Source organism: Chlamydotis macqueenii, chromosome 2 (assembly GCF_036417535.1).
Source record: "Chlamydotis macqueenii isolate bChlMac1 chromosome 2, bChlMac1.mat, whole genome shotgun sequence".
NCBI lineage: Eukaryota > Metazoa > Chordata > Aves > Otidiformes > Otididae > Chlamydotis > Chlamydotis macqueenii.
The window spans coordinates 144,886,329-144,914,004 of NC_141557.1; the positions used below are offsets into that span (position 1 = coordinate 144,886,329).

The following is a 27,676-nucleotide window of genomic DNA, read 5'->3' on the forward strand; positions in this document are numbered from 1 at the left end:
AGACAAGTTCCAGAACTTTCAGAGCAAAGAGGGAAAAAAAGGTACACAGGTGGATTAAGGTGAAAGTGATTCATTAAATTTTCCCCTCAACCTTAAATGCAAAACTGTGTGCAGATATAGTGTCTCCTTCTTGCCAATATTCACATTCATCTCACTGATCAATTGCTATACTTCACAAAACCCTAAAAAGGATCTTGGCTTTTCTGGCTTACGAGTGCTGTGATATATTTTGCAGTGCAAGTGCTAAGGAAACCCAGGAAAGTGTGAAACACTGGCTGGAAAAAAAAAAAAAAAAAAAAAAAACAACAAAACACACAACAATACCCAACCCCCCCCCCCCAAGCAAACCACAACAGAAACTTAAAAGCTTCCTTCAAATTACAACAGTTGAACAGTACAGGGTTTTTTTTTTCCTTCATTTTTGCATTGTGAATATTAAGAACTTCATATTTCAAAATAAAAAGCTTTAAACTATACCCAGCTCATTAGTCTGACTTTTTGAAAGGCCTCCCCCTCCACCCTTCAAAACAAAAAAAAAAGATCTACTCCAGAAAGTTTCCGAGACTGGGCAAGATTAAAAGTGAGATTTAGAACTGGAAAAATTCTGAAGCATGAACATGCAGGCTTACCCAAATTATTCTGTATGTAGATTATGTTAGGTTAAATAAAAGGTGTAAGGCTACACATGCTTTCACTCTACCAAGCTTCTTCTTGTAACAAGCAAACAGAAACATGGAAGTGCAGAAAAAGATTTTGGTTTGGCCAAATGTTCAATGGGGAACTATTTGTTTGTACCATCCGCTTTTATTTTTGTGTGTTACATTTGCAGTAAATAACAAATAAATAATTCCCCCACTTCCAAATTCAGATAACAAACCTAACAGAACAGACATTTTAAATTTTGCAAACTGTGATCCAAAATGCTTCAGAACAGCATTACGCTAAAAAGCTCCTATACAACATAATTATGTATGTAACCATGTAAATTAGAGACACACAGACTGTTAAAATTAGCCAATTTTATTCAAATAATGTTAGATGAAACACAATTACCTCTTCTCAAAAAAGTTACATATTTATGTGCTTTTTAGTCAAATGAAAATGGATTTTTTTCCCCCTCTGCAGAAGTATTTCAGTAGAAGCCAGAGTCCTGAGTAGCCCAGTTAGGTGCCTAAAGAATAAGTAAATAATGATCAGTAGAAAAGAAGTTACTGTATCATCTGTTGGCTACTGAAATTTATGAGAAATGATTAAATAAATTTAGAATACTGATATTTGGCTAAGAAGTGGGAATACTGTTAATCAGTGAACAATACCCTATAAGTAAACTACCCAAAGCAACTGTTAATATAGCAGAAATACGTGCTGTAATTAAGTTGTACAGACTGAATCCCCCAACCTTGTAGTTTCAAAAATGAACAGTTCTAGAAGACTCCAAAATAAATACAAGAATAGTTTGGCAGCTATATTTTTTAAAGAAAATAGTATCACTTTAAGTATCACATTATTTCACTTAAATGGACTAAACTAATCCATCACTGCTTGTCCAGCTTCCATCAATATTTCAGCCAAGCAGTGAGGAAGCCCAACAAAACTTTCAGTATTTTTGAATTCTTTTAAAATAGCACAAAAAACTTCAAATGACACATTAAGTATGTATGGCCAGGTCCCTAATGGACCTCATAGTCATCCACCTTACACTGTTGTTTTCCCTCACAAAGCTTCTCATATTGTGAAGTGGACAGAGGCAAAACCAGATGATTTCCACCAAGTTACTTATTTTTCTCTGGTTCTACTTAAACCTCTGGCTGATCTAGTAACATTCTCTAGTATTTCATGAAATAGGTTTAATGGTTAAGGTTTTGCACAATTCCTCCTTCATGTGTCTTAAGCATAATTCATTCTTCTCTCAATACCATATATACACCTACAGATGCTTTTCAAGCACAATCTGCTTGAAAAAAGTAACAACTACTTTTATAAGTGTCACCCTTCAAAACCAGCCCTTTTCAGTTGGTGAAGGAGACCATTTAAAGGAAGTAGAGAATCAAGTGACAGAAACGCACCTTGTTATGCAATAAAAAAAGGAATACCTAGTGATGAGACGAGAGGCAAGGAAACAAGAATCACTGTCTAATGCTCACTATAAGAAAATAGACCTTTTAAATTTGATACTTAGTGTCAGAACTAGAAGTATGCACATCTGCACAAGACAGACAGCAGGAATTCAGAAAAATATACCAACCTCAGATCTACCACTCTGATTCAATTTCTTCTCAATGTTCATAGCCAACATTTGACTACGAAAAGACAGGCTTTTGGTCTTTTCAATCACTTGTTGATAAGGTGAGACTGCATTGTTGCCCATGACTACATGGCCCTAAAATACAGGAAAGATACAGGAAATTTAATGATCACTCAGAATGCATAAGCCTTTAACTTAATGTCCTGCTTTCAGAGCTTTCACACATCATCTTACACACAGCATTAAAAAAGAATAAATGAAATCCACTGCATTTTATGGGCAAAGAAAAAAGAACAGTAGAAATTAGAATTAGTTCTTCGTGAATAAGATAAAAGAAATTTAATCAAAAGTTCATAAAATCCACTTGGATCCATCTATATAGTCTTACCAGCTTTGAATCCAGTTTGGCATCTAATCGTGCATTTCGAATTAGATTGACAATCCACCTTTCCGCTTCTTCAGGAGTCATATTTAGTTTATCTGCCAACATACTAAAAGATAACAGACTTAGTCAAAAGGTGAAATACAATTCCTCTGATGTTGGTATCACTAGGAACTATAGAATACAAGTTAAATCAACACAAAATTTAGTACAGCCCAAGATTTATATTCAATAAATACCACGTATCTGGGAAGGATACTTTAATTTGACTGACATGAATTTAAAGCTTCTACACACCTCTCACTTTTTTTTTTTTACAATGGGACATTCTGAAAAAGGAATTCACATCCTGAAAGTACATACTTTCACAACATAAACCAGCAACTATCATTATAAAGAGAACAACTGAATTGCTTTTATTCTTATTTAAATCCAGCCAGCAGTCACAAAAGTTTATTAGTCCAGGAAAGTGTCTCTCAGTAGCTCATTTAGCAATAAACTTCACCCTGAAGTTTCAGGAACAAGAGCAGTGAGACAGAGTTCAGCACAGATGTGACACATACTACGCTCAAATTTCTTGCCATTTCAAGGATGGTTGATGGGGGAGGACAGAAAACTGAAAATTCTTAACTAAACAAGCATTCTTGTCCAGGAATAATCCCTTCTGGTGGTATTTCTTGTGGCTTTTCAGCCAACTCCTTTCACTCCCTGCTGGCAGTTGGCTCATACAGGACATTTGTAACGTCCATTCTTCCATCAGCTTTCAGGCCAAGGTAACAAGCACGAGGTAAGGGTTACAGACAATGACCAAGAAGCCAGTTGGCTATGCCGAGTTGCACAAGAGGTCAATTTCCTACCACTTTACAGAATCTTGCTTAAATACTTTTTTCCGTACCCAAAAGAGTGATTTCCCTCTTGACAATTATTAGTGTCAAGCGAATACTTTAAAATATATAACTCATTACCTCACCTACCTACCTACACTATCTACATAGTTTTCTTTATACAGTCTTCTCTCCTATGTGTTCTTGGAACTCTTAACTAGAAAACTAATTTTTTTTTTTTGTCACAGATGAACACAAAGTGAATAGAAAAAAATTTCTCAGTAACTTAAAATACTGGACTTACAGTGGACTCACTGCAGTGAAATACAACAAACAGGTAAAGTATCTGGAGTTTGGCAAAGCATGGGGAAGTAAATTCCAACCACAGTTGCTACTGTTCCACTAGAACTGTTAATCTGTGGTTGAATCAGCAATTGCAGAGATTTAAGGTAGACAGGTTAAGAGAACAGAAGGTATCAGAGATGTAAATTTTTGTGGAATGATCTAGGCAGAACAACAGAGATATTTCAATAAGAAAAAGCTACAAATTGCTTTACTATCTTTGAATCAGTGATGTTAAGCACCTGACTTGAAAGTAAAGAAATTTCAAACTGAAAGAACATGGGTGGGGTGTAGGAGTGTTAGGGGAACTCTTGTGTTTCCCCTGCTCACTGGATGGGGTTGAACTAATTGAGTCATTTTAAGCCAGAAACTATCAAGTGCTTTGTATTACCTAGCAGATAATTCTACTTTTTCCTATTATGTCTAAATTTTACGAGCTCAGCTGCTTCAAAGGTGGGCTTTTAAAAATTAAAACATGTTATACGAACAAACATACAACATATATGCAGCTACATGACAGAAGTAGTGTATCTCTGTACAGGTATTTTTCCTGTGTATGCATTTGAAATATTTACAAGTTGTAGAATGAAAACGTCAGGGTAAAACGGGGTTATAAAAACCTATTTTGTCCCAACTTCTACGTTTGAGCTTTACATGGATTTAAAATTTTAATATAAAATAAGCAAAGTTATCAAGTAACAAGGATCTTTTAGTGAAATTAAGGCATCCATATTAAAAACCTAAATAACTATCACACTGACACAAAAGATGATCTTATTTCAGCACTTGTGGCAACTGGGTTTCATTTTATAGTCTCCTTGCAGGCAACACTGAAACCACCAACACCAAAGGGCCTGGATGTATACACTGGAACAGGTACTTGCCTGGTAAAGCAACATACACAGCAAAAAAACCAACATGCTTTCTCCATCCTTCCAGAGTAAACACACTGAAGATCTATCCTGATTACAATTATGTAAAAAACACTATTCTATTGCACTGGTAAAATAGGCACCTAATGCTCTCAAGAGATGCAAACTACAGCGTAGCCCCCATATGTGTTTAATAGCTCAAGTAATAGTGACATATTCAGATTTACAAATACATATTAACACCATTAATACTAAGGAATAGAAGCAAGAAAAGTTGTATTTTAGATTACCGTTGTTTATAAAGAACTCTCCTATAGTCCAATAAAAACTAGTGAATTATAATGAAGTAATTTTATTAACATTTAAGGAATACTGTCTATCATTTCAAGTTTTAGGGAGTTTCAAAGGGTAGTTTCCCAACAATAGCTTCAAAAATAGTTCTTCAGTTTATTTCTACTCCTCTGTTTTATAAGGAGATTCACTTATTTGGTTCATACTAGGGCAAGTGTTTAATTTTTCTTTTGCTTAAAAGGCAAGTTTATATATGAAGATGTGTGGAATTCTGCAAACAAAGCTTATGTTGTACTGCACAGAGAAGAAAAATACGTAGAAAAGAACAAAGCATATTCAGCTCTTCAATTAAATACAGGCATATCAAATTAACTAAAACACATTCTGAATTAATTTCATTATTACTCCCTATTAAACATAATATTTCAAACAGTAAACTAATTGCAGGATGATTTAAGATGTATAAATTTTAAATTACAGTTGATAAAGCAACTACATCCTTTGGGAAAATGTCAGCTGTCTAACAGATGTAAGTAGTAAAAAAAGAGCCATCTATTTTCCATTTAACATAAGGAATAGCAGATTTCCCACTAATTGTTTTCAAATTTTTTTCTGAATAGTTAAACACCACTTATGAAGCACTACAGTACAACCAACTAGTTTTCAACTCCGGGAATAGCAGTGGAAATCACTTATGGACAAAGAAATGCAAGAACTATGCCTCAGTTCAATAAAAAGCACTTCAGTTGGCTAATTTCTTAAAAAAAAAAAAAATCTGATTGCTGATGATTCCACATGCAATTACCTGAAGCGATACATGGTAGGAATATCCACACCAATCTGAAGTATGTTTCAACTCAAAGTTTATCACTTGCCTCAGAACAAACCATAATGCTTATAAAATAAAGACACTGCTACCTGTATTTATGAATCACTTACACATAACAAACAGATCCAACTACAACTTTTTCGATCATACTTGAAGTTGAAATACCATATACAGCACAAAAATATGAACTGTAAAATAAGTAATAAACACTAAATAAGTGACAGTCACCTACCATAGACCTTGATTTGTTAAATAAAGCTTGCTATTTCGGCTGTAATGAATCATTGGTATGTCACCCACAGCTTACCTATACCTTTTGACAAACAGACTTGAAGCATACTTAAGATATATCCTCTGGACTCTCTGCTCATTGACTAGAGCATATCAGAGAAGCACACTTCTTCGAAAGATATCTAGCCTTTAGTTAAAAAAGCATAGACATCTAGTCTCATTGAAAACTTGTGCTTGAATATGTGTAGTAGTCACGGGACTAAAAATCATTTACCGGAAATAGCAACGCACTATGGGGTTTTATATCTTAAGGATGAGTTTCTGGGAAATAACTTTTATTTACATTTTTTTTCTTCTACTTATTCAGAATCCCTTTATCCCTAAATGTGCAATTACCTAAAATCTCTTTAAGCAGATTAAGTATTAGCCTCCTTATAAAAATGAACATAAGTATGGAAGTATTGTTCACAGCATCTAGTTAGTTTACTATTATGACTATGCTTAAAAACACAATACACCACAGCTCATTAAAATGCTCAGATTCACTATTTGCCTTTTACATTGAACTCATTCGCTATTTTCAGCTGATACAAAGGATTAAAAAAAATTTTCCAAATGTACTGAAAACAAACGCGTTATACAGGGAAGCGAGACTAAAAGTAGTAAGAAACTTTGTCCTTTCTCCAACTGTATCTATCCATGAAAAAAGTAATCCTTTCAACAAGCTTGCAAAACTTTAAGACAATTTCCCCTCAAGTCATTTTCTTTTGAAATCAAGCACCATTAAATTGCTTCTTCAGAGGACCAGACACACACATTTGCTCTGGATGCAAGCTGGTAACAAGACCCCATTAAACTGGATCGATTTAACAGCTTTGGTATCCGCCGTCTCAAGGATGTCTGTACTGTTCTCTACCACTGAGATTTTTATAGCATTCAGAGTTTTTCACTTCGCTTTTTTTCCTTTTTAATTTAAGGGATATGGAAATATGGGGAATGGGGACAAAGGCCAAGTGGAAAGGGATCTCAAGCATGCATAACATCTTCCTGCTTAGTTTCTACAATAGAGGCAGTTTATCCCTTTGAAAAGTCTGCCTTTATAAAATTAGAGTAAGAGACAGACATCCTTGCTAATAAGAACATAAATGTCTTACAGGCGGATCACTCACTTTGCGCCACAGTGAATAAGATCTATTGTCTTCTACTTAAAGGAAAAAGCAATACAGTTCCAAATTTTCAAAGAACACAGCTGTAAGATAGACATGGGTATTTGTATCTACCAAATATAAATAAATTGAAACAACTGCTGTACTTGCAATTTGTATTTACTTAATATTACCACTCTATATCAATATGTGGAATTGAGCTCCAAATCAAGACATCTGGACTGAAGTGACAATGGGTATGAAAGTTCCCATTAAATCCAGTAGAGATTTAACCTGACACCATGAGAAAGTTTTAGTTTGAAAGTATTGTTTGCTTGGGGGACTGTGGATGGTAGAGAGAGATTGTTTTCAAGTTACCCACAAGAATTCAACTTCAAAATGATTATTTTAATTTAAGTATATAGAGCTATAAAAGTAGAAAAGTAACTATCCAATTACATTTAACGATTTTAGTTTCACCTGATGACTGAATATTTTACTACTAAAGTTTACACTGTTTATCTAACTGTCATCCATGACTGATTTTTCTGAACTGTCATATTAAAAAGTTCTTACCCAATACTGATACACTGATGGATGCGACAAAAAGTCTCAAATATAAAGAGACGGGCATTCTCAATGAAGTCCTCAAGGCACGCCACTAAGAAGAAATCATTCACAAGCACCTGCAAGCGTAAGGAGAAAGAGAACACCGAGAACAAACGGAAGGAGTTAATTTCTGGCAGACACTGTTCATGGTCTTGCTTATTGACAATCATCTACAAACAGTTCTTAGTGTGTACCAAAATGGAGAAAAAGTTAAATTTAGTAGAAGTTTTCATTGTTCTGCAGCTTGCTAAGTTAAAATCACATGTTTACACGATCACTGAAGTCTAAGTCAAGAAGAGGATAAGGTCTACTGCTGTTACAATTCTACTGAAGATCCCTCCAATACACAACATTTAACTCCCTCCTCATATTATAGGATTCTTTTCTCACTCTGCAATTTGATGAGCATTCTCCTTACCATGCAAAACAGCTTACTTAGTGCAAGTGTGCCCATAAAGTTCAGATTACAGAACCACCAGCCACTGCTAATACTCATGAAAGGAAAGCCAAACCAGAAGCTCTAAGAATTGGTACTAATGTTCAGCTATTAGAGATACTTTTACACTAGTCAATTCTAGTGTTCGGTATCTTTGTTCAGAGTAGATTAACAAAATACATATGTATTTAACTATCCTAATGTTATTTCGCATTACTTTTCACCATTACAATTCCAGGACATAATATCTTTCACAACAAAAGGCAAATCCAAGCTTTTTGTCAAGCGCTTTTCAAACACTAATGGAAAAGCTGAAGCTCAGCCAAATGCATGATTACCCATTCACTTCTTTTTCTAGAACTGCTTAAATATAATTTTAAGGCTATATCCTTGCTGGTAAGTGTTACAAAATGTGTTGTCAAAAAAAAACAATCCAAACCCAAAACACCCACACATTCATTAATTAAAGCTCATCAGAAAACAGTGGCAATGGAATCAAACACCACTTTAAACAAATTAGCTGGCCATTGTGAATTTTAGAGGTCTTTATTTAAAGGAAGGAAAGTCTTATAAATGTTATAAACCTTACTGTTTCACACTCTCTCAGCTTCTTCTGTGCGCCATCAAAATCAAAATTAACGTACAAGCATTCCACAAACTCTGTGATAGGGTCCCTGTATGTGTAGGACTCCTGTCAAAAAAAAAATCAGGAACAACATTAGATACCAAGGCCACAAGATCATTTGTTTTATTCCTTACATTCTTCAAAAATTTAAATACTGGAACCAAGTCCATATGACATCTTAAATAAATTATTATGTTACACTTCCCAATTCCTCTTATAAAAAGCTGAATAGATGTGGTCTTCCCCCCGCCCCCCCCCCCCCCCCCAATAATACGGTTAAACAACGAGAAGTACAGTTTCACCTTCAGCATTTAATGCTGCAATAATCCTTGGGTTAGAAAAATGTCAGATACAAGAGCTGGTTCTGTATGAAAATTACAAATTTCTTAAACTATGGTAGAAAAGATATTATTTCTGAATTTCAAAGACTAGTCCAAACACCAAGTCCTTCATACTTCAAACTGAATGATCGTTCAATTTACACCAACTACATAGCTAACACAAATACTGCTACTGTCTAAATACAAAATGCTTGAATTTATGTTGGCATTACAAGAATTACTCAACTTCAACTACAAGGCAGGAACAACACTTAATTTACACAGATGTATACAAATTTACTGCCAGTATCTGCTTTAGCATACAAAAAGATCAGTAAATTAAAAGGAATTACTAAAAGATTTTTTTTTCCTGGATCAACATTACTCTTCCTCCCCCAAAAAACTGTATTTACACTATCATTATTTACGTTTAAAATTCAGTTTTACAAGTAAAGGCTTTTTAACATAAAAATTGTACTTGTTAACCACACAGTTAACATCCACTACGTAAAACAGCCTTGGATCAATCACTTTTTAAATTTAATAAGTATGAACCACAACCTGCTTACTTATCAGTTCAATACCCGCAAAGGTACTGTAAGTATTCGTAATATCTAATTCCTAGTAGAGCACCCTACCATACGACATTGGACAAATCACTTCATTCAACGCTTTGTTTTGCCTATGTAGATAGTTATCAGTTATCCTGATCAAACCGCTTTCAAATCTATAAAACTTCTACCACTTTATGATTTAATACAATGAATCATACAGAGTAAAAGAGTACTAAAAAACAGAACTCTTATCAGATAGTTCAAAACCAAGCCAGATTTTCAGAAGGAATACCCTATTGATCCTTTTTTATTCATATCAATTGTACAAGACAAAAGGAAAGAAAAAAAAAGGTTGTAAAATGTTGATTTACTTTAAGTATTTGAAGTTCATATTACATTAAAAGTTTAATGCTGAAACCTGATTTTAGCATTGAAGATTAAAAGATTAGCCAACATTTCAACTAGTTTATAGCTTCTTATGCTACTACTTTTGTGAACACTAATGCTTGAAAACAGATTAAGATATGCTTAAAATTTGATCTTTGCATTGATTGTGAATAATAAACTATGATATACATGTGACAGTCAAGCATTGATGTAACTACCCGTGCAAAACACAATGTTATTTATTATCTTTAAAAGTGTCTGAAGTATGATGGTTTGTGTACAAGTTGCATGCTGATTTCAGATAAAAATCTTTGCCATAACCCCCTTGATTTCTACCAAGCACAACTATTTCATGGCTTGTCCATGTCTATACAACTGTGACAACAGAAGCATTTGCAATAAAATGCACAGGAACACAGAACAACACACACAGTTCAGTGGTTTTGAAATGCAAACAGGATCCCTTATTCATACAATTCCTTGTAGGGATGGTTGAAAAGTAAGAATCAGATCCAAAGCCATTTCACATATCTCACTAAATTTTCTGCATTTAGCAATACAGAACAAAAGGCAAAATGGAGTGCATATTCTATCTTACTCATCGCTTGCTGAAATGAAAGCGGTAAAAAAAAAAATTATTCTGGCCTCGCACTGATTGACATGCGTTTTCCTTCACAGTGAAAAATTAGTTCAATGAGAGAAAGTGAGCAAGCACCAGAATACACAAGTAGAAGTCCTAAACCAGGCATACTATTATAAGAAAGTTATTATAAAGTCTCAATTAAAAAGGATAGAAATAAACCAGATATTTCAGTCCTTACCTGCTGAATAACCTTGACTAGATCTTTCAGCACTTGTCTACGTTTTCGAACATCCTTATTTGTTATGACTGCAGTAGTCAGATATCTGAGGATATGTGGGCACATTGTCTGAATTGCATTGAGATACCTAGAAAGAAGAAATACAGATAAAGCTCAAATAGCACAATTCTGTATCAAAACAGTATTCATAATAAACACCTTTTACGCAATAAAATACCAGGGCTTATGACTGACCATTTATTCAAATATAGAAGGATGAATTATTTTTGTTAACCTTGTTATCTTCTCTTTCAGACAGGGAGACAAGGGAGGGAATCAAGAGGAAGAGAAGGCAGCAGTGCACTAGGGAGAGAAGAAAAGGGGCTAGCACTGCAAAAAGAACAGTCCATATGCTAAGTTCAGGTCAGCACTGGCCTCAGCTGTCAGCTACCCTGATTTCACAAGGAGGGTTTGCACACGCAGACAGAACCACAGGAAGTCCTTTTTCATACTGTCATCCAAACCTGCAACTTTCCTGTTCAACTCTCCAATAAGTTAGCCCATATTTACAAGTGAGAAGTAGAAATTAAAAAAATAAACACATACACCATCAAACAAAAGGGAGGTAAAAAAAAACTCCACTACAAACTACCCATCTACAGGGATCACTATGCAAAAAATTCAACTGCTTTTCTTTAGTACTATTCTCCTGTTCTAATCCATTATCTCCAACCAAGTACTAGAGTGAAACTCATAACTAATTTCTCAGTGTTAAACTGTTCCAGACTCAGATCTACATATAAGAAGTCAGTCCTCTCACAAACGGCCATAGTGTTTCAATTTTCATTTTTATTCCCAGATTTTGCTCACGAACCCTTCTTACATAGGTTTTGTAAAATCAAAACGGAACAATACTTTCCTCTCCAGCCCTGAAAGATGTGGTAGGAGCTGGTAATTTAGCAAAGCCAGTTACTCCATCCTCACCAAGAAACAGAAAAAACAGCCAGTTCTTCCTATTTCACCATCCCTTTTCCTTGAAGGGGAAGTATAACCATGAAAAGTAGATTATTCAAAATAATTTTTAAAAGGCTTGGAAAGAAGATATTAAAAGCGTTAATATGATTAGAACTTCTGAAAGAGCCTCAGGCTCTGGGCTGAAAATGTTCAACAAGCTTACATATTCATCATCTGCCTTAACTTTGATTTAAAGACTCCAACAGAATAGAAAGAAACACAACTTACTGTGGTTGATAGAGGAAAAGGTCAATGATATTGTCTCTCCCTTTAGGATGATTAAAAAACACAAACAAAGACCAGTGAATGAGCCATGTTCTTTGCTGAAGTGACTGCAGTGGAGAGCTGACAGACTAAAAGAAAACATAATATTGGTTTAAGTCAAATAAATCACAGAAAGTTTGCATGAATACTGGCTCCTTTTAGTTGTTATCACTCTCAAGTTGAATCTGACATCCAGCTTTTTAATGTCATCTTTTAAAGATAAATCTGCTGAAAGTTATAACCAAGATAACTTTTCCAATATTATATTCCAAGTTGTCTGTCAAAATTTGTATTCTGTTATGGCAAGAGCATAAATTTTAGTTCTCGAAAGACCACCACAGAAGTTATTGCTTCCCTTTTTAATCCTGAATTCATTTTTCGTATTCCCTCTTCAGAGGCGATCTGAGGAACTACTTGGCTTCTCTGGCTTTTCAGTTTTTCCTCCTCTCTAAAGCCTCACGAGAGCTTTTTTGCCATACACTCTCATACAATGATGAAACACCATAATCACTTTCAGCCAAGTAATAAGAACATAACTATCTTCATTTAAAGCAGCTGATAATGCACAAGATTAAGCTCTAGTATCTGTATTAGCTCCAAATTTCAGCAGCATTTCAAGTACACTACAAAGCAACATGTGGAAATGAACCGACATAGCAAGTAATAATCACTCCAAAGAGCATGACAGCTAACTACTATGACTCTATCCTAAAAAAACCAAACTGGGAGTCTAACGAGTAAGTCAGATTTAAGAGTCTATTATAAATGTATAGGTTCATAAGATTATTAAATCAGACAATGTTTGTCAACATTAGTTATCCACCACACAGATGAAGAACAATTCTGGGGGAAAACACTCCACCAGAACAAAACATGGAACACCTTTTCAAGATTCTGGTACAGCAGAGTAAAACTCACATTTCAGATATGGCCACTGAAGCCCCATGAACAGAGAAGATGACTGACAGGTCCTTAATCACTTCAGTTGCTCTGAACTAGTACTGCACCCCCACTCTTTCCCTTCACGTTCTGGTGCTCATCTGAACTCAAGAGCTGGTGAGGAAGCTGAATTGGCTGAAAATTATTTCCAAAACCAAGCTGTCTAGTGTTTTCTATCAAAAGTGTTATTTTCATGTGAGAAGAGTGTAGTTTAATTACATGCATTTTATTCTTTATACAAAATGAATAGTACAGATATCTAAAAATTAAGCAGCAAACAATTTCACACAATGGCATCTTGCCCTCAAACTCATCCTCGAGATTAGTTTGGTTTTTTGTTTATTGGAAATACCCTAGAAGTTCTCAGATACATTTTCAAATGTGGTGAAAAAGGAAGCTTCACTATTTCTTCACAAGCACCCTTCGACTCTCCCACTATTATTAAGGAAGTATCTAGTTAAAAGGTGGTAAACTACTCCTAAACAAGACTCCAAGTGGTTCACAACAAAACTTAAATACTAACACCTTTAACCTCTCATCTTACTAACATGACCAAGATTTTACTTACATTATTATCTATTGTCTCCTTTAGTCTTGTGAGATCTTCCATGGCTGCATCCCAATTCTGCATCAGAATTTCAGATGCCAGTTTTCCCCACAGAGAACTCAAAGCATTTCTGTCTGTTGCTGGAACCTATTTTCAAGAACAGCAGCAAAGTCATACTCTTAGTTTTTTAAAGTTATTATTTACTTTAAAAATAATAAAAATATTTTCTGGTAGTGTTTTTAATTTACAAGATAAATTTGCATGGTCCTATCTCTCCAAGTTTGTTTTTTTTTTTTAAAAAGCAATTTAGGTACAGAACAAAAAACAACAGTAAGGGTTCTGCAGTAGAAACTTGCAAATCCTGTCAAAATTAAGACAAAGCTCCATGCTGCTGAAGTTAAAAAAAAAAAAAGGAAATGGCTAATCAGTAGATGACACACTAATTCAATTTTTTTTTTTTTACCCCATATAAAAGTGCTTCTAAACTACAAAAACAAGATTACTACAAAACAGGTTCCTAAAGAACTCATGACAGCAGCTAACCACCTTAAAAAAGCTAGTACTCAAAGTTCTTCTGCTAATACTGTGCCAAAAAGCATACTTCTTACAGAAATGTCCAGTAAAACTGCAACTTTGCAGCAGTGAATCTGCTTCCTGGAAAGCTAGTCCTAAGGTCAAGCTGTGTTAGTTTTATACAGGAATGAATTATACTAGGTCATTCACAGTGTCAATTGCTGTTCTCAGATCAGTTACAATAGTTCTTTCATAGGTTATGTTTCATCATATAGAACTTAAACAATAATCTCCCATCAGAATTAGTAGCAAAAGTCCATACCAAGCTATTACTAGCATAAAAACAGTACTTAACTTCTTGAAATAATTTATTCAACATATAAAAACATAATGCTAAGCCTAAAATTGAAGCACAAAGACTTAAGGACAGCTGATCACAAACCTACATAAGTAATTTTTATTTCTCATCTCAGCACATAGAATGTACCTATAACACTGGAAGTCATACAGAAGAACTCAGCTTTATCACAAGCATTTAGATTAATTCACCTCATTCCTACCTTAAACTCTATTTTGATTAAAGATCTATTTCCCAGTTTTGCTTCTTTAATTATAGCCAGTTATAGGAATTATTGTTACTTACTGTAGCAGTATTTCAGAACATTTAGGGTATTTTTAGATTTGACTAGAAATTAGATCACGAGAAACAAACATATGAACTACTACATATTTTCAGCGATCACTCCACATACCCGAGAGATACACAGTTTACAAGCCGCTATCTTCCAGACAACCAAGGTGTCAATTTAGCAGATACTTTTAGTTGAGGAGGTTCACATGCACTGTGCTGGTTCCAAATCACACAATTACAGTTCACTATTGACAATAACTGCCTTTAGATACTGCAGCTGTTCTAGCTACAGTATCTGGATTTTCAACCAGTTACCTTAAATTTCCATTTGTTAGTAAAATAGCACATACACTGACCACCAACAATACATTTACTGTGTTGAGATTCTCACAAGACACTAAATCTTCATTCTCAAAATTCACTCCCACCATTAACAAGTTATATAAATTATAACAAGATGAGAACAGTTTCTTCAGAGATTACATATCTGGTTCTATAATTCTCATTTAAGCTCTTTACATTTCCTAGGCAGATGATTTATACTCTTAAATCCATCACAAAATTAAAGAGAAGATAGATGAGAGTTCAGATAAGAAGCTGGTGGTTCACCATTACTACCAATTACATTCAATCCACCTGCAAGCTTTTCACTGCTGTCAATAACATCTGTGCACAGAAAGAAGTATTCATTTTGGTTTTGGTTTTTGTTGTTGTTAACTATTTTTTTTCCAGAATAAATTTACAGTGAGGAAAGAAGAAGTACTTCATAATTAAACATTACCACAAGACCTACAAATTTAGAGGACAGTTCTGAATTCAGCATGACAATAACAGAATTGCTGGGCAATAGTCACTGATGATTATTAACACCACTTTTCAACTTCCCTTTGGTGCACACTAATTGTCTTTAAAAAGCTCAGAAATATTATATTTAAGAATTAATATGGACAACTTACTGGCCTAAGTATTTCATTGAAAAAAAACCCAAAAACCAGGAAACAAAACCCAAACCCCCAAAACTTACCAGAACTCTGAAGAAATAGAGATATTCTGCAGCTCCTGAGTAATTACCACATTCATACTGGAATTTTGCATATCTGTAGAGGGTATCTAGGTACTCCTGCCTAAACTGAAAAGGTATATAAAAAAAGCTTTTCTTCACTAGGAAAAACGCTGTTACACTGCAATTTCAATAGTAAAGTAACCTCTGAAGTCTTTATGTTCTTTGAAACACATTGTACACAGGAAAAACAACAGAAAACTATCATACTATCTATACCACCGAGTTAAAGATTATACCAATATTGGAAAAAAGGTGAAGTTCTGTAATACAAAGTAAAGCACATCTTAGTTACAAGGATGGAGCTGACATTAAGTTCCAGCTTTATTTTTGGTTGTATAAAAATTAAAAGTTCAAAGGCATTCAAATAAAATGCGTTAGCGATAGGAATTCTGCCTACTAGCTACATTGACATGAGACAGGCCAGAATGCTCAGGCATAATTGCTCAGAGCTGTCGGCTGGGGGGGGAGGCTGGATGGAGATACTTAGAACTGAATTCAGAGAGATACAGGAATTAAAAACACTTACACCATGCTTCTCAGCTAAGTAGTCAAACAGCATCCGACCGTCCCTATAATGAAAAGATAAAACCTGCTGTTTTTACAAAACAAACCAATTGTCACCATGCAACAAGCTACATAACACAATCTTTAGCTGTTAAGGGTAAAATACACAAATAGAATATAAATTTAAAACTACACTCCTCCACTTGTTGTGCAAAAGCAATTGCAGAAATAGTGAGCCAAGTATTCCTAGTGTCTTGGAGAAGTTTCAAAATCTTACGATTAATATAATTTTAAATAAAAAATGCCACAATAACTAGAGTTACAAAAGGATTAAAAGGTTTTTTGTTTGGTTTGGGTTTTTTCTGTTGGTGGTTTTTTTTTGTTGTTGGGGGTTTTTTTGTTTGGCTGTTTTTTTGGTTTTTTTTTTTTGGTTTTTTGTTTGTGGTTTTTTGTTTTGTTTTGTTTTTTTAAATTGATGCCATCCTTAGCTGTCAGTATGAAAGCTAAATTCTGACTTGGAGCTCTTCCTACTCTCATGTTCTAATTACACAACAGTTACTCCAGTCAAGCAGTTTCAATTTAACAGAAGATAGTAAAAAAAATGCCAAAAAGTAAAGTAAAATAGAATTAGAAAGGAAACTTAACCCACTGTTAGCACTGGGACATATTGGTAAGCAAGGATACCTCTACCACAGCAAATGTCTGCAGAATGCACAACTATCAAAAATAATCATACTTAGTAAGTTCTAAACATCTAATTCATACATGATTATGTCTGAAGCTTTTTTTAATTCAACATGGATAATAAAAGGACAAGCAATATTATCTAGATCAATGGAAAGCTCAAGCCTCCAGTAGACAAGCATAAAATTATCTACCACCAATAAGTTTCATATTAATTACCACAAGAATTCAGATACCCATGTTATTTTTAAACAGTAGTTAACTTAGTAATTTTTTATCCAGTATCTGCAATGGATCTTGATCAGCTCTTAGAGTGTAATTGTAGCACACCAGCTTTTCAATGCAATAAGAATTAAATTAAAACTCTGCTGCAATCATCTGGCAACAAGAACCACAGTCAAACTCACATACAGAGTTGAATTCATATTCATAAATGGGACGTATTTTCAATTTGCCACTTTGATTGTATGGATTGTTTTCTACAATAAAGAAAGAATTAATAACTACTTTTTTTTTCTGTTCTCCAGTCCCCCATCCACCCGAGTATGCTTCATCACCTGTAGCTACCCTCCACTTCATCTCTTCTGTGCATTCACACACTTGATCAATCATGCAATAAAGATTACTTGGACAATTCATGAAACTATCATGTTTGATAAATCCTAGGTACATGTTCTAACTGAAGAGAAGAGCAGTAAGCTATAAATTTCTCTTGGGACAAAGATACACTTGAAGCGTATGCAGGTGAAAAATTCCCCATTTACTCAACTGACTGCAAAGCTGCGAGTTTCTTTAATTAGGACTTATGGTGTAAGATTCTACCGGGAAACGGCACACTGCCAAGGCAACCAAGAATGACAGTCCTCAGTAATACTTGTGGAAGCCATGAAAAAAATCTCATGGGCTTCTTCCAGCAGAACATACTTCAAGGATGAGGTACACTGACTATTCCTCTGTAATTTTAAAGTCTATGTTCTCCAACAGCTGCATAGGAAAATAAAAAAAAAGTTACATGTTTTGGCTTATTCTTTCAAGAACTTCCACTTGCAAAGTCTGCTTTACACATCATCTTCTACCATTTCCCAGACTTTGATGTTCCAAACAGCACTGTCATGGATCAAAAGCCATGACCTAAACCCCTGATAACATACAGCTCTAAATTTGATACAGATTCCAAATCACCATCAGAAATTCACAGAAGTCAAAGAATCAAAAGTTGCTTTTTACAGTCTAAAACACACTACTCAAGTCTAGACAGATTAGCACCTTTCAGCCTGATTCTCCCCATTACTGTATAACCCCAACAATCTGGATTAGAATTTCTGTTGAGCCAAACCAGCCGCAGCTCTCAGCTGCAAAGTTTTCAGACATTTTAAAAGCAAAAGCAATGTACCAGTTTTGAAAGAAAACTTGCTACATACGAGTAGTACAGTTAATATTTTATAGCATTAGGCAAGTTATATTCCATGCATTTTTTGATCTTATCTCTTGCTTCTAAAACAGTGTGTTTCTGATTTGGAATAAATACTACTGACCAACTTTTGTGGATCAAAGGTCAAGCAACAGAACACATTTCCCAAGAAATGTTAGTACTTAGAATTGCAAAGTATTTTTTTCCCTTAGGTCAAATATTATTATAAAAACTGGCTAAACGCAAAGCAAGAATTGAACAAGATCTCTATATATGGATGAGAAGTTCAGTTAGATTTGAACAGAGTTGTGATAGTATCAGGAAGTCTTTTTTTTAAAGTTAAGATAGTCCCACTTAATAACTGCAAGATTGTTAACTAATGGCAATTGGGCCTTTCAAAAGCTGTCGATTGGCTCCGGGCTTTGCATAACCACCCAAGTCATAAGCAAATACAACTCCATTTCTTAATGTAATTATCTGACATAAATATCCATGCTGAAATCAGATATAAAGATGGCTTACTTATTCTGACAATGTTTTTTACAACATAAGCTTAAATACATTCTGGTGATATAAGAATAGAAAATAGAAGCTCTTCTGAAGTACTGGAAAATTAACATTTCATTATTTCTACTGACATCTTGTTTTCTGTGCACATTGAGACCTAAGGCATTGCCAGTCACCACATCCACGTTCACCAAGTTCTAAATTAGACTATAACAAACCCTGAACAGTGTGCAGAGTGGAGGAAGCACAGGCTAAAAGAGTTGATGAGGTTTCTCAGCAAGCTGGGCAAAGAGGGGAAAGGAAGAAAGGATGATAATCTGCACTTGAAACAAGGAGTAAATTCTAATGAAGCTCTGTCCCCTTCAGGGATCTATTTTATTCTAGAGGGTTGCTCTCAAACAAAGCTGCACCTCATCAAGATTTCAGCAGACTAGATAAAGAGTTTGTGCATTCGATGTTTTTCTAAGAAAATCCCAGAAGCAATGTTTCAGTCTTCCACATTAGTAGATGCACAAAGTTTGACAACAACAAATCCAAGTACAAGCTTCATCTTCAAATTCAAGTTGAGACATAGGTGTGACTATGTATGACATAGGTCTGACTTGGTATGCTCTATTTGAAATCTTAGAGGAGGCAAGGCTGAAGAAGGAATCCAATTACTTTTCCAGAGTTGGTTAGACACATTTACAACAGTGATAACAAGCAGTAACCTACACTACACAAGGTATTTGTGTTGAAGTTGCAGTTAACTCAGTAACTACAGTTGAACTCCTTCCTATAGGGCCCAATTCAGGCTTAACCATAAGAAAATTCACACAGTTCTTGGATATGTGCAGACAAACTCCTTATTTAGTCCCATAATAAGTCTCTTTAATTAGTCCCGTAAGCAAAGTGAGAAGAAATTGGATAAGTCTTAAAAAGATTATTATGAGCACTATCTTGCACCACCAAGTTAGCCAGTTCAGGGGTGGGGGAGGGTAAGTGGGGAAGCACAAGACTCCTAAAAGAAATAGGCACTATGAGGCTGAAAGGATGCTTATCAATTAGGCCTCCCAGGCTAAGAAAGATAGCACTCCATAATCCTCTGTGGAAGCTAGAAAAGTGAGAGAGGGCAGATGGTCTCCTAGAAAAGAGAATCTGAATTGTTTCAGACCATATTTTCCCTCAAAAATCTCCAAACAACTCCTCTCAAAAAACAAAAGCCCCTCAATCTCCCCAAAACCAATCTTGGTTATGATCTGACTGCACTGAATGATGACTGTTACTTGTCCTGACTTGATTCATCAACATTAAGAACAGAGATGCCTTATGCACAGCAGGTAAAAGCACTGAAAACAGTAAATTGTGTCCAGAAATTTCAACTACTGGACAACAAGCAACACTCAGAAATTTTTATTTCCAGCCAATATTTTTCTTCACAGTTGCTACACAGAAAGCATTCCTATCATCAGCACCTAAGAGGTACCAACAACGCATCCTGAGAAATTATGTTAGCAATTACCTCGTGGACTGCATTTGCCTTGTAGTCTCTGGATCCTCAAACATCTTGACAATAGGTTCAGTTTCAGCTTGAAGCTGCTTCAGCTGTGCAACAACAGTTGTTCTCTTCTCACGCAAAGCTAAACACACAAACAAAAAAGATTTTAATGTAATGGCTCAAGTTTTCACAGAAGCCAACCTTTACATGGAGCAACAATTACATGGTGCTGACAGCACATTTGAACACATCTTCCCAATTCCTACCTCACTTGTCCTCTCAGGCAAGTCACAAAACCAGAGGCACCTAACAATTCATTAACTTAATAAAAAGCTTCTAACACTTGGTTCCTTTTCTCCTGTGCGGAGTTCTAATCAAGCCACTAAAGGGCAGGTATAGCTTGAGCAGTCTTCAGGATCCCACTAAGGGAGAAACAACCTTTTCAGCAAGTTCACTTATTTGAGATAAATTTGAAAAACTAGTAAACAGAGCTACGATACCATTAAGATGGATCTTCCATTAACTGACCAGGTTCTGAAAACACATTTTTAGAGTGCTTAACTGAAAATTGACAGGAAAAATTTAAAGCAGTTCAGTCTGCAAAACTAATTTGTAACACTAGAACATTTCTGAAACTCTTATGAAAAACTGTTACAAAATAGAACTAACAGCTTTAGGGTGATTATTTTACAAAGATCCAAACTCCCCCACCAAGTGTTACAGGGCAATAAAACGAACACTTAAATAAAAATAGGAAAAGCTTACATGCTTAAAAAAAAAGCCCTAAAGAAAAAGACAGTAGCACCCTGAGACTGGTTATATGAGCCGAGAAACATAAGGCATCAGAGCAGCCAAGACCAAATCACAGGAGAGAATAGTGTGCAGAAAACTGTGAAAGTGAACCACACACCAGGACACTCAACGCCACAGTGAATCTATTAAATATTTCCTTTGTGATTTGACTACATGTGTATTTGTAAAGGAGGTCCAAAGTGGCTAACACCATAACGGTGACCCAACTTAAATCTAAGAATAACTTGCCTGATAGGAAGTGTTCCAATAAGGAGCAATTACCTCCAACTTCAGATGAATCTTGAAATTTTAAAAGAGGAACGGGGAACAGATTAAAGAAAAACCACTCACCTTCTTACTAATAGTACGAAAATGCTATCCTGGCTGTGTAATTGTAAGTTGATCTCATGGAAGATAAGACAGAAGCAACTATAAATTGTGCAGGGACATTTCTAAGTATAATAGTGTACATGAACTTAGCTTTGAGTACTTAAATCAGTGAGGTCTTACAAAAAGGTGAACGTAAAATTCTAATGAAGCCAGTGATTCTACAAATAAAAAGAACCTGTCTGTATGTACATTCTGAGGAGCACTGATGCATGAAGATGACATGTATCACAAAGATCTCAGTGAGTTAAGATATTTTCACAGAAAGTTTGTACAAGCAAGCACCGTGAACAACTGACTGTTTGAAAGTATTACCTCTGCTTATGTTAATTTCATATTGCTAAATGTGAAAAGCCACAGATCAAACAGTAAGTCATCATATTAAAAAAAAACATTCTGCCAAACTGATGACGTAAAAATCTTAAGAGATGTTTGAAAGGACTATAAAAAAAACGTCTCAAGGGTGGAAATTGTTGGACTATATGAATGCAGAGCTCTCCCAGTGATCAAATTCATAGAATCATAGAATAGTTAGAGTTGGAAGGGACCTTCAAAGGTCATCTAGTCCAACCCCCCTGCAAGGAGCAGGGACATCCCTGACTAGGTCAGGTTGATCAGAGCCTCATCCAGCCTGGCCTTGAACGATTCCAGGGATGGGGCATCTACCACCTCTCTGGGCAACCTGTTCCAGTGCTCTACAACTCTCATTGTAAAAAATTTTTTCCTAATATCTAATCTAAACCTACCTCCTTCTAATTTAAACCCATTACCCCTTGTTCTATCACAACAGGCCCTACTGAACAGCTTCTCCCCATCTCTCCTGTAGGCCCCCTTGAGGTACTGGAAGACCGCTATCAGGTCTCCCCGGAGCCTCCTCTTCTCCAGGCTGAACAGCCCCAACTCTCTCAGCCTGTCCTCATAGGAGAGGTGCTCCAGCCCTCTGATCATCTTTGTGGCCCTCCTCTGGACCCTTTCCAACTGGTCCATGTCCTTCTTGTGTTGGGGACTCCAGAACTGGACGCAGTACTCCAGGTGGGGTCTCACCAGGGCAGAGTAGAGGGGCAGAATCACCTCCCTCGACCTGCTGGCCACGCTCCTCTTGATGCAGCCCAGGATGTGGTTGGCCTTCTGGGCCGCAAAGGCACATTGCCAGCTCATGTTAAGCTTCTCATCCGCCAGCACTCCCAAGTCCTTCTCCTCAGGGCTGCTCTCGATCCAATCCCCGCCCAGCCTGTATTTGTGCCTGGGATTGCCACGACTCAGATGCAGGACCTTGCACTTGGCCTGGCTGAACTTCATCAGGTTCTCATGGGCCCACCTCTCCAGCCTGTCCAGGTCCCTCTGGATGGCATCCCTCCCTTCCAGCGAGTCGACGGCACCACACAGCTTGGTGTCATCGGCTAACTTGCTGAGGGTGCACTCTATCCCACTGTCCATGTCGCCGACAAAGATGTTGAACAGGGCCGGGCCCAACACAGACCCCTGAGGGACGCCACTCGTGACCAGTCTCCACTTGGACATTGAGCCGTTGACCACCACTCTCTGAGTGCGGCCATCCAGCCAACTCCTTATCCACCGAGTGGTCCGTACATCAAACCCATGCCTCTCTAGTTTAGAGAGAAGGATGTTGTGCAGGACAGTGTCAAATGCCTTGCACAAGTCCAGGTAGATGATATCCGTTGCCCGTCCCTTGTCCACTGATGCTGTCACCCCGTCCTAGAAGGCCACCAAATTGGTCAGGCACGATCTGCCCTTGGTGAAGCCATGTTGGCTGTCACCAACCACCTCCTTGCTCACCATGTGCCTTAGCATGGTTTCCAGGAGAAGCTGCTCCATGACCTTGCCAGGCACGGAGGTGAGGCTGACCAGCCTGTAGTTGCCCGGGTCCTCCTTGTTCCCCTTTTTGAAAATGGGGGTTATGTTCCCTCTCTTCCAGTCCTCGGGGACCTCACCAGACCACCACGATTTCTCAAATATGATGGCCAGTGGCTTGGCAACTTCATCCGCCAGTTCCCTCAGGACCCGTGGATGGATCTCATCAGGCCCCATGGACTTGTGCACCTTCAAGTTCCTTAAATGATCTCGAACCTGCTCTTCGAGCACTGTGGGCGGTTCTTCATCCTTGCAGTCCCTGCCTGTGCCTTCCACAGCTTGGGTGGGGAGACAAAAGTTCTTATCAGTGAAGACTGAGGCAAAAAAGTCATTGAGTACCTCAGCCTTCTCCACATGCCGGGTAACCACGACACCCATTACCTTCCGGAGGGGGCCTCACCCTATCCCTGGCTGCTCGCACAGTCACTCGGTAGTCCTCCCAGGCTACCTGTCCCAGCTTCCACCCTCTATAGGCTTTCCTCTTCACTTTCAGTTGGTCCAGGAAATTCATTCAACTTATTAGCAGCTATGACCTTATGAAATTATACACTTACACACCTTATACACTTTCTAATCTGCTTAAATAAGTGGCTGTAATCAGAACACTAAAGACATACTACTGATAACCGTAATTCTTCAACGGTTTAGAGAGGCTGGAGCAAGGCAGGAAAGAGAAAAAACATATTAAGCTTTGAGATTTTAACAGCCTTGAGACAGTGTAACGTTTTAAATCAGAAGAACTGATCAGTAACCTGAAGATTAAGCTCTTATTACAACTCTTTCTTCGATTACAAAAGTGAGAACCTCTAGTTTTCATTATCAGTTCCATGCATCATTGCCTATACACTCATAAATAACATCTAATTTTAGTGTAGCAAACAGTTGTTCAAAATGTTGAATCCAACGTCCGTAAGTCTACTAGTTCTCTTCATGTATTTCTAAAGAGGCTAACTGCCAACTCTGCAGTTTAAAGAGCCTGAAAAGAGTAAGACCCAGAGGCAGAAGAACAGCTGAACCTTGTAGCAGACTATGCAAAAGCACTCGAGTTTCTTCCTCCTCAGCTGCAGGCAAGACAGACGATTGTCCCACTGGTTTAGAAAAACGTGAGGACTTCCACAAAGTGAAAAAAATGTAGAAATAAGAACAAAACCAGGATGGGAAAAAAAAAAAAAAAAAAAAAACAAAAAAAAACACACTACAACCAACACAAAAACACTACCAAAACAAAAACACCCAGAATAAAAGAAACAAGAATAGAAAAAATAAAACTAAAACTCCATAAAAGATAGAAATGTGAGAAAGCAAGATATTCTAATTTTCCCCCCCCTCCCCAAATTCTTCTCAGGAAGATCAAAATTTAATTAGAAAACAGGAACGCTTTCAAAATCATGGAGAAGACAGCAAGAGATTAGATTTCATATTCCTTAAGATAATATCATTTTCTTCCAGAGAAACAGAAAGTTAAGTATTGTGAGGAAAGTGAGGAAAACATGCATTTTTGAAAACATCTGTATCTCTGCAAAGCCTAAAAATCAACCATAGACAGTCACATTAATGGAAGTACTTAAAACAGAAATTATCCTTAACATACTGGATGCTTTAAAGAAAAAGTTTAGAGACTCCAAATCCTTATGCAACTGCATTTAACTCAACAGGTCAAAAATAAGTGCAACTCTATTAGGTTATACCTTTAAAGTGATAGAAATCATAGGATCAGGATTTAAATACTTCAGATGTCACTCAAAGACTAAGTTTCTGATAGACCAACAAACCAAAACTTCCCAGAATTTGGGGATTCTATTTGTTTCAGTGCTGCACATCCTTTTCTTAAGGCCAAAGCTATACGCTGTTCTAGTTTTTGAGTGCAACAAGCAAATTACCACTAGCTATGTATTATTTTAGACACAAAGGCTGTAACATAAGTTTTACTTCTAAATGAGCAGCTTACCATGTGGAATTTCATCAGAATAAAGATTTTTGTACACATCCATAGCAAAATCCACCATGTTGGTATCACTAAGTAGATCCAGTTTTCCTTGGAGTAACTCTTTTTCATTGTATATCTGAAATAAGAATTATTAAAAGATTTTCTTCAATACTATTAAATAGTTTCCAATTCTTATTATATAGTTACCTTTATGGTACAGTTTATTTATGGATTTTTGTTCAATTAAATAGTCTTAACATCAAAACTTACAGCTTTGCAAGATCTCACAGTTCTGTCATTTAGCGTGCTTAGTTAACAACCTCTCTACATTTCTGCTCTTGGTAAGATACCAGAAATTTCCTGCTATTTATGGATGCAGAAACTTCAAAAACTAATTAGAAGACAAGCAAGACTTCAGATTACTATTCTTTTAACAGGAATTACAAATAGTAATTCCTATTATAACTCATGTGAAAAAAATCCAACATGAAAAATTCCTGAAAATTATAAATACATTTATATATGTATAAACACACATACAAAAAATAAAATCTTGGTTAGAATTTTCTTTTAAAGTAGTGAATTATTTCCACAAAATAACATGCTGAGCAGTGCAGACTAGTCAAATAATTTCCAGTGGATCTCAAAAAGATACACTCAAGATCAAACTTATAATTTAACTGTAGCACAGATTAATCCAAAATATATTGTTGGGTCTCTAACAGAAGAGCAAGTTTAGTTTAGCTTGTATAATTGAACAGTGTTCTTTTAAACTTATCAATTTGTTTTTTGAAGTTCCTACATCAAAATTTAGACCCGAGTTGTAAGCTGCTGTTAGGTTTTCAAAACGTACATGTGCACCTAAACTAGAGTTTATCTCAAAAATACATTTGCACGAAGTCTGTATTACAATTCACTACACCACATCTATAGACATCTCAAATAGAGAACATGCAGAAGTTTAGTCTGGCTCTAAACACTGTGTTGTTCAAGATTAACACTACAAAGTTAACTCTGTTTAATTAACTTTGAGCTGACTACAAAAGCTAAAATACAAAATACGTCCCCAAGATGACACACATCAAGGAAAGTCCATACACTAGACATGAAAACTGGTTAGGTCAAGTTGTCTCAATGCATGCATGCTTAATTAGTTCATTTCTGAAGCCTAAAATAATACCTATTTGAATTCAAAGCTTATATAATTTTACACGTTTTGTTTCCACTTTAAAATGCACCAGATTAGTGCTACACATTTTAGACTAAACTCTCAATCTAAACTACCTCTACTATTACTTGCTTCTTTGTAATAATGTAATTAAATATATATATAAAAAGACCAACAAGGGACAGCACTGGAACGGCCTTACACTTCGTTTAAACACAAATTCGTGATGACAAGGGTTTTAAATTAAAGCAACACTACCAACACTGATGCAACACCACACAGCGCCCGGCAGCTCCACGGCCGAGGGGCAACAGGAGTGACCACGGCCCCATCTGGGAAGCAGGGCTAAGGAGGGCTGTCTCACGCTGTCGGGTAACAGGCAGAAAAGGAACGGCGGCTGCGAGGGAGAACTTTTGCTTTTCCCTCCCCGGAACACGAGGAATGGAAAGAAACTACGCCAAATCGGAGGAAGGGAAGAGAGGCGCTCCCCTCTGCCTTCCAAGCGAGCGGCCCAGGGAGCTGCGCTCCGGGAGAAGAGGCTGTCCCAGGCCTCCTCTCGGCCCACGGCCCTGTCCTCCCTCCCGGGGAAGACCCAAATCCCTCTCCCCACGCGGCGGGGAAGCCCCGAGCTCCTCCCTCAGGAGGCGAGCCCCCAGCCCCCTCACGGGCCGAGCCCAGGCCGCGTTACGCCTGAGGAAGGAGACGACGGCAGCCACGGCGAGGCCCAGGCCCACGAAAGGCACGGCCAGCCGGCAGCACCGCCTGCCGCTTCTCCGCTCCCCCAGCTGCGGGGGGACCGGCTCTCCCACCTCTGCGACAGCCACGTACCTCCTTGACGGAGAGGAACTCCAGCAGCGGGAAGACCAAGTGCCGGTCCAAGAAGTGCGCGATCTTGGTGGTCAGGTCGTACTCCGCCATCTTGGCGACGGACGGAAAAGAAAAGAGAGAGGCGGAGCTCCGCGGCGCGCGGAGAGACAGCGGGCGGCCGTGGAACTTATGGGCTCTGCGCCTGCGCGGCGCTTGCGCATGCGCGACCCCGCCGGCCCCGACCTGAAGTGGGGGAGGTGACGAGCGCAAGCGCAGT

At 37.1% G+C, this 27,676-nt stretch overlaps 1 protein-coding gene across 1 annotated transcript; it reads right to left on the reverse strand.

Moving 5' to 3' along the window:
• Window positions 1-1,004: 1,004 nt before the first annotated feature.
• On the reverse strand, window positions 1,005-27,577 carry EIF3E (eukaryotic translation initiation factor 3 subunit E). The gene is made up of 13 exons (XM_086741169.1): window positions 27,421-27,577; window positions 25,446-25,560; window positions 20,471-20,588; window positions 16,390-16,432; window positions 15,825-15,929; window positions 13,678-13,803; window positions 12,135-12,259; window positions 10,914-11,040; window positions 8,796-8,897; window positions 7,738-7,847; window positions 2,634-2,736; window positions 2,246-2,380; window positions 1,005-1,171 (listed from the first exon to the last, which is right to left on the reverse strand). Exons 1-13 carry the CDS (start codon window positions 27,508-27,510, stop codon window positions 1,133-1,135), a joined length of 1,338 nt encoding a protein of 445 aa, XP_086597295.1. The 5' UTR covers window positions 27,511-27,577; the 3' UTR covers window positions 1,005-1,132.
• Between the last annotated feature and the right edge of the window lie 99 nt (window positions 27,578-27,676).

Excerpts from the sequence above, each read along its gene's own strand:
- EIF3E (XM_086741169.1), bottom strand. The coding sequence starts at position 27,510 with ATGGCGGAGTACGACCTGACCACCAAGATCGCGCACTTCTTGGACCGG. Across the intron at positions 25,561-27,420 it reads AGTTCCTCTCCGTCAAGGAG|ATATACAATGAAAAAGAGTT; the intron begins GTACGTGGCTGT and ends TTCTTATTTCAG. Across the intron at positions 1,172-2,245 it reads ATCAGAGTGGTAGATCTGAG|GCACCTAACTGGGCTACTCA; the intron begins GTTGGTATATTT and ends CTTATTCTTTAG.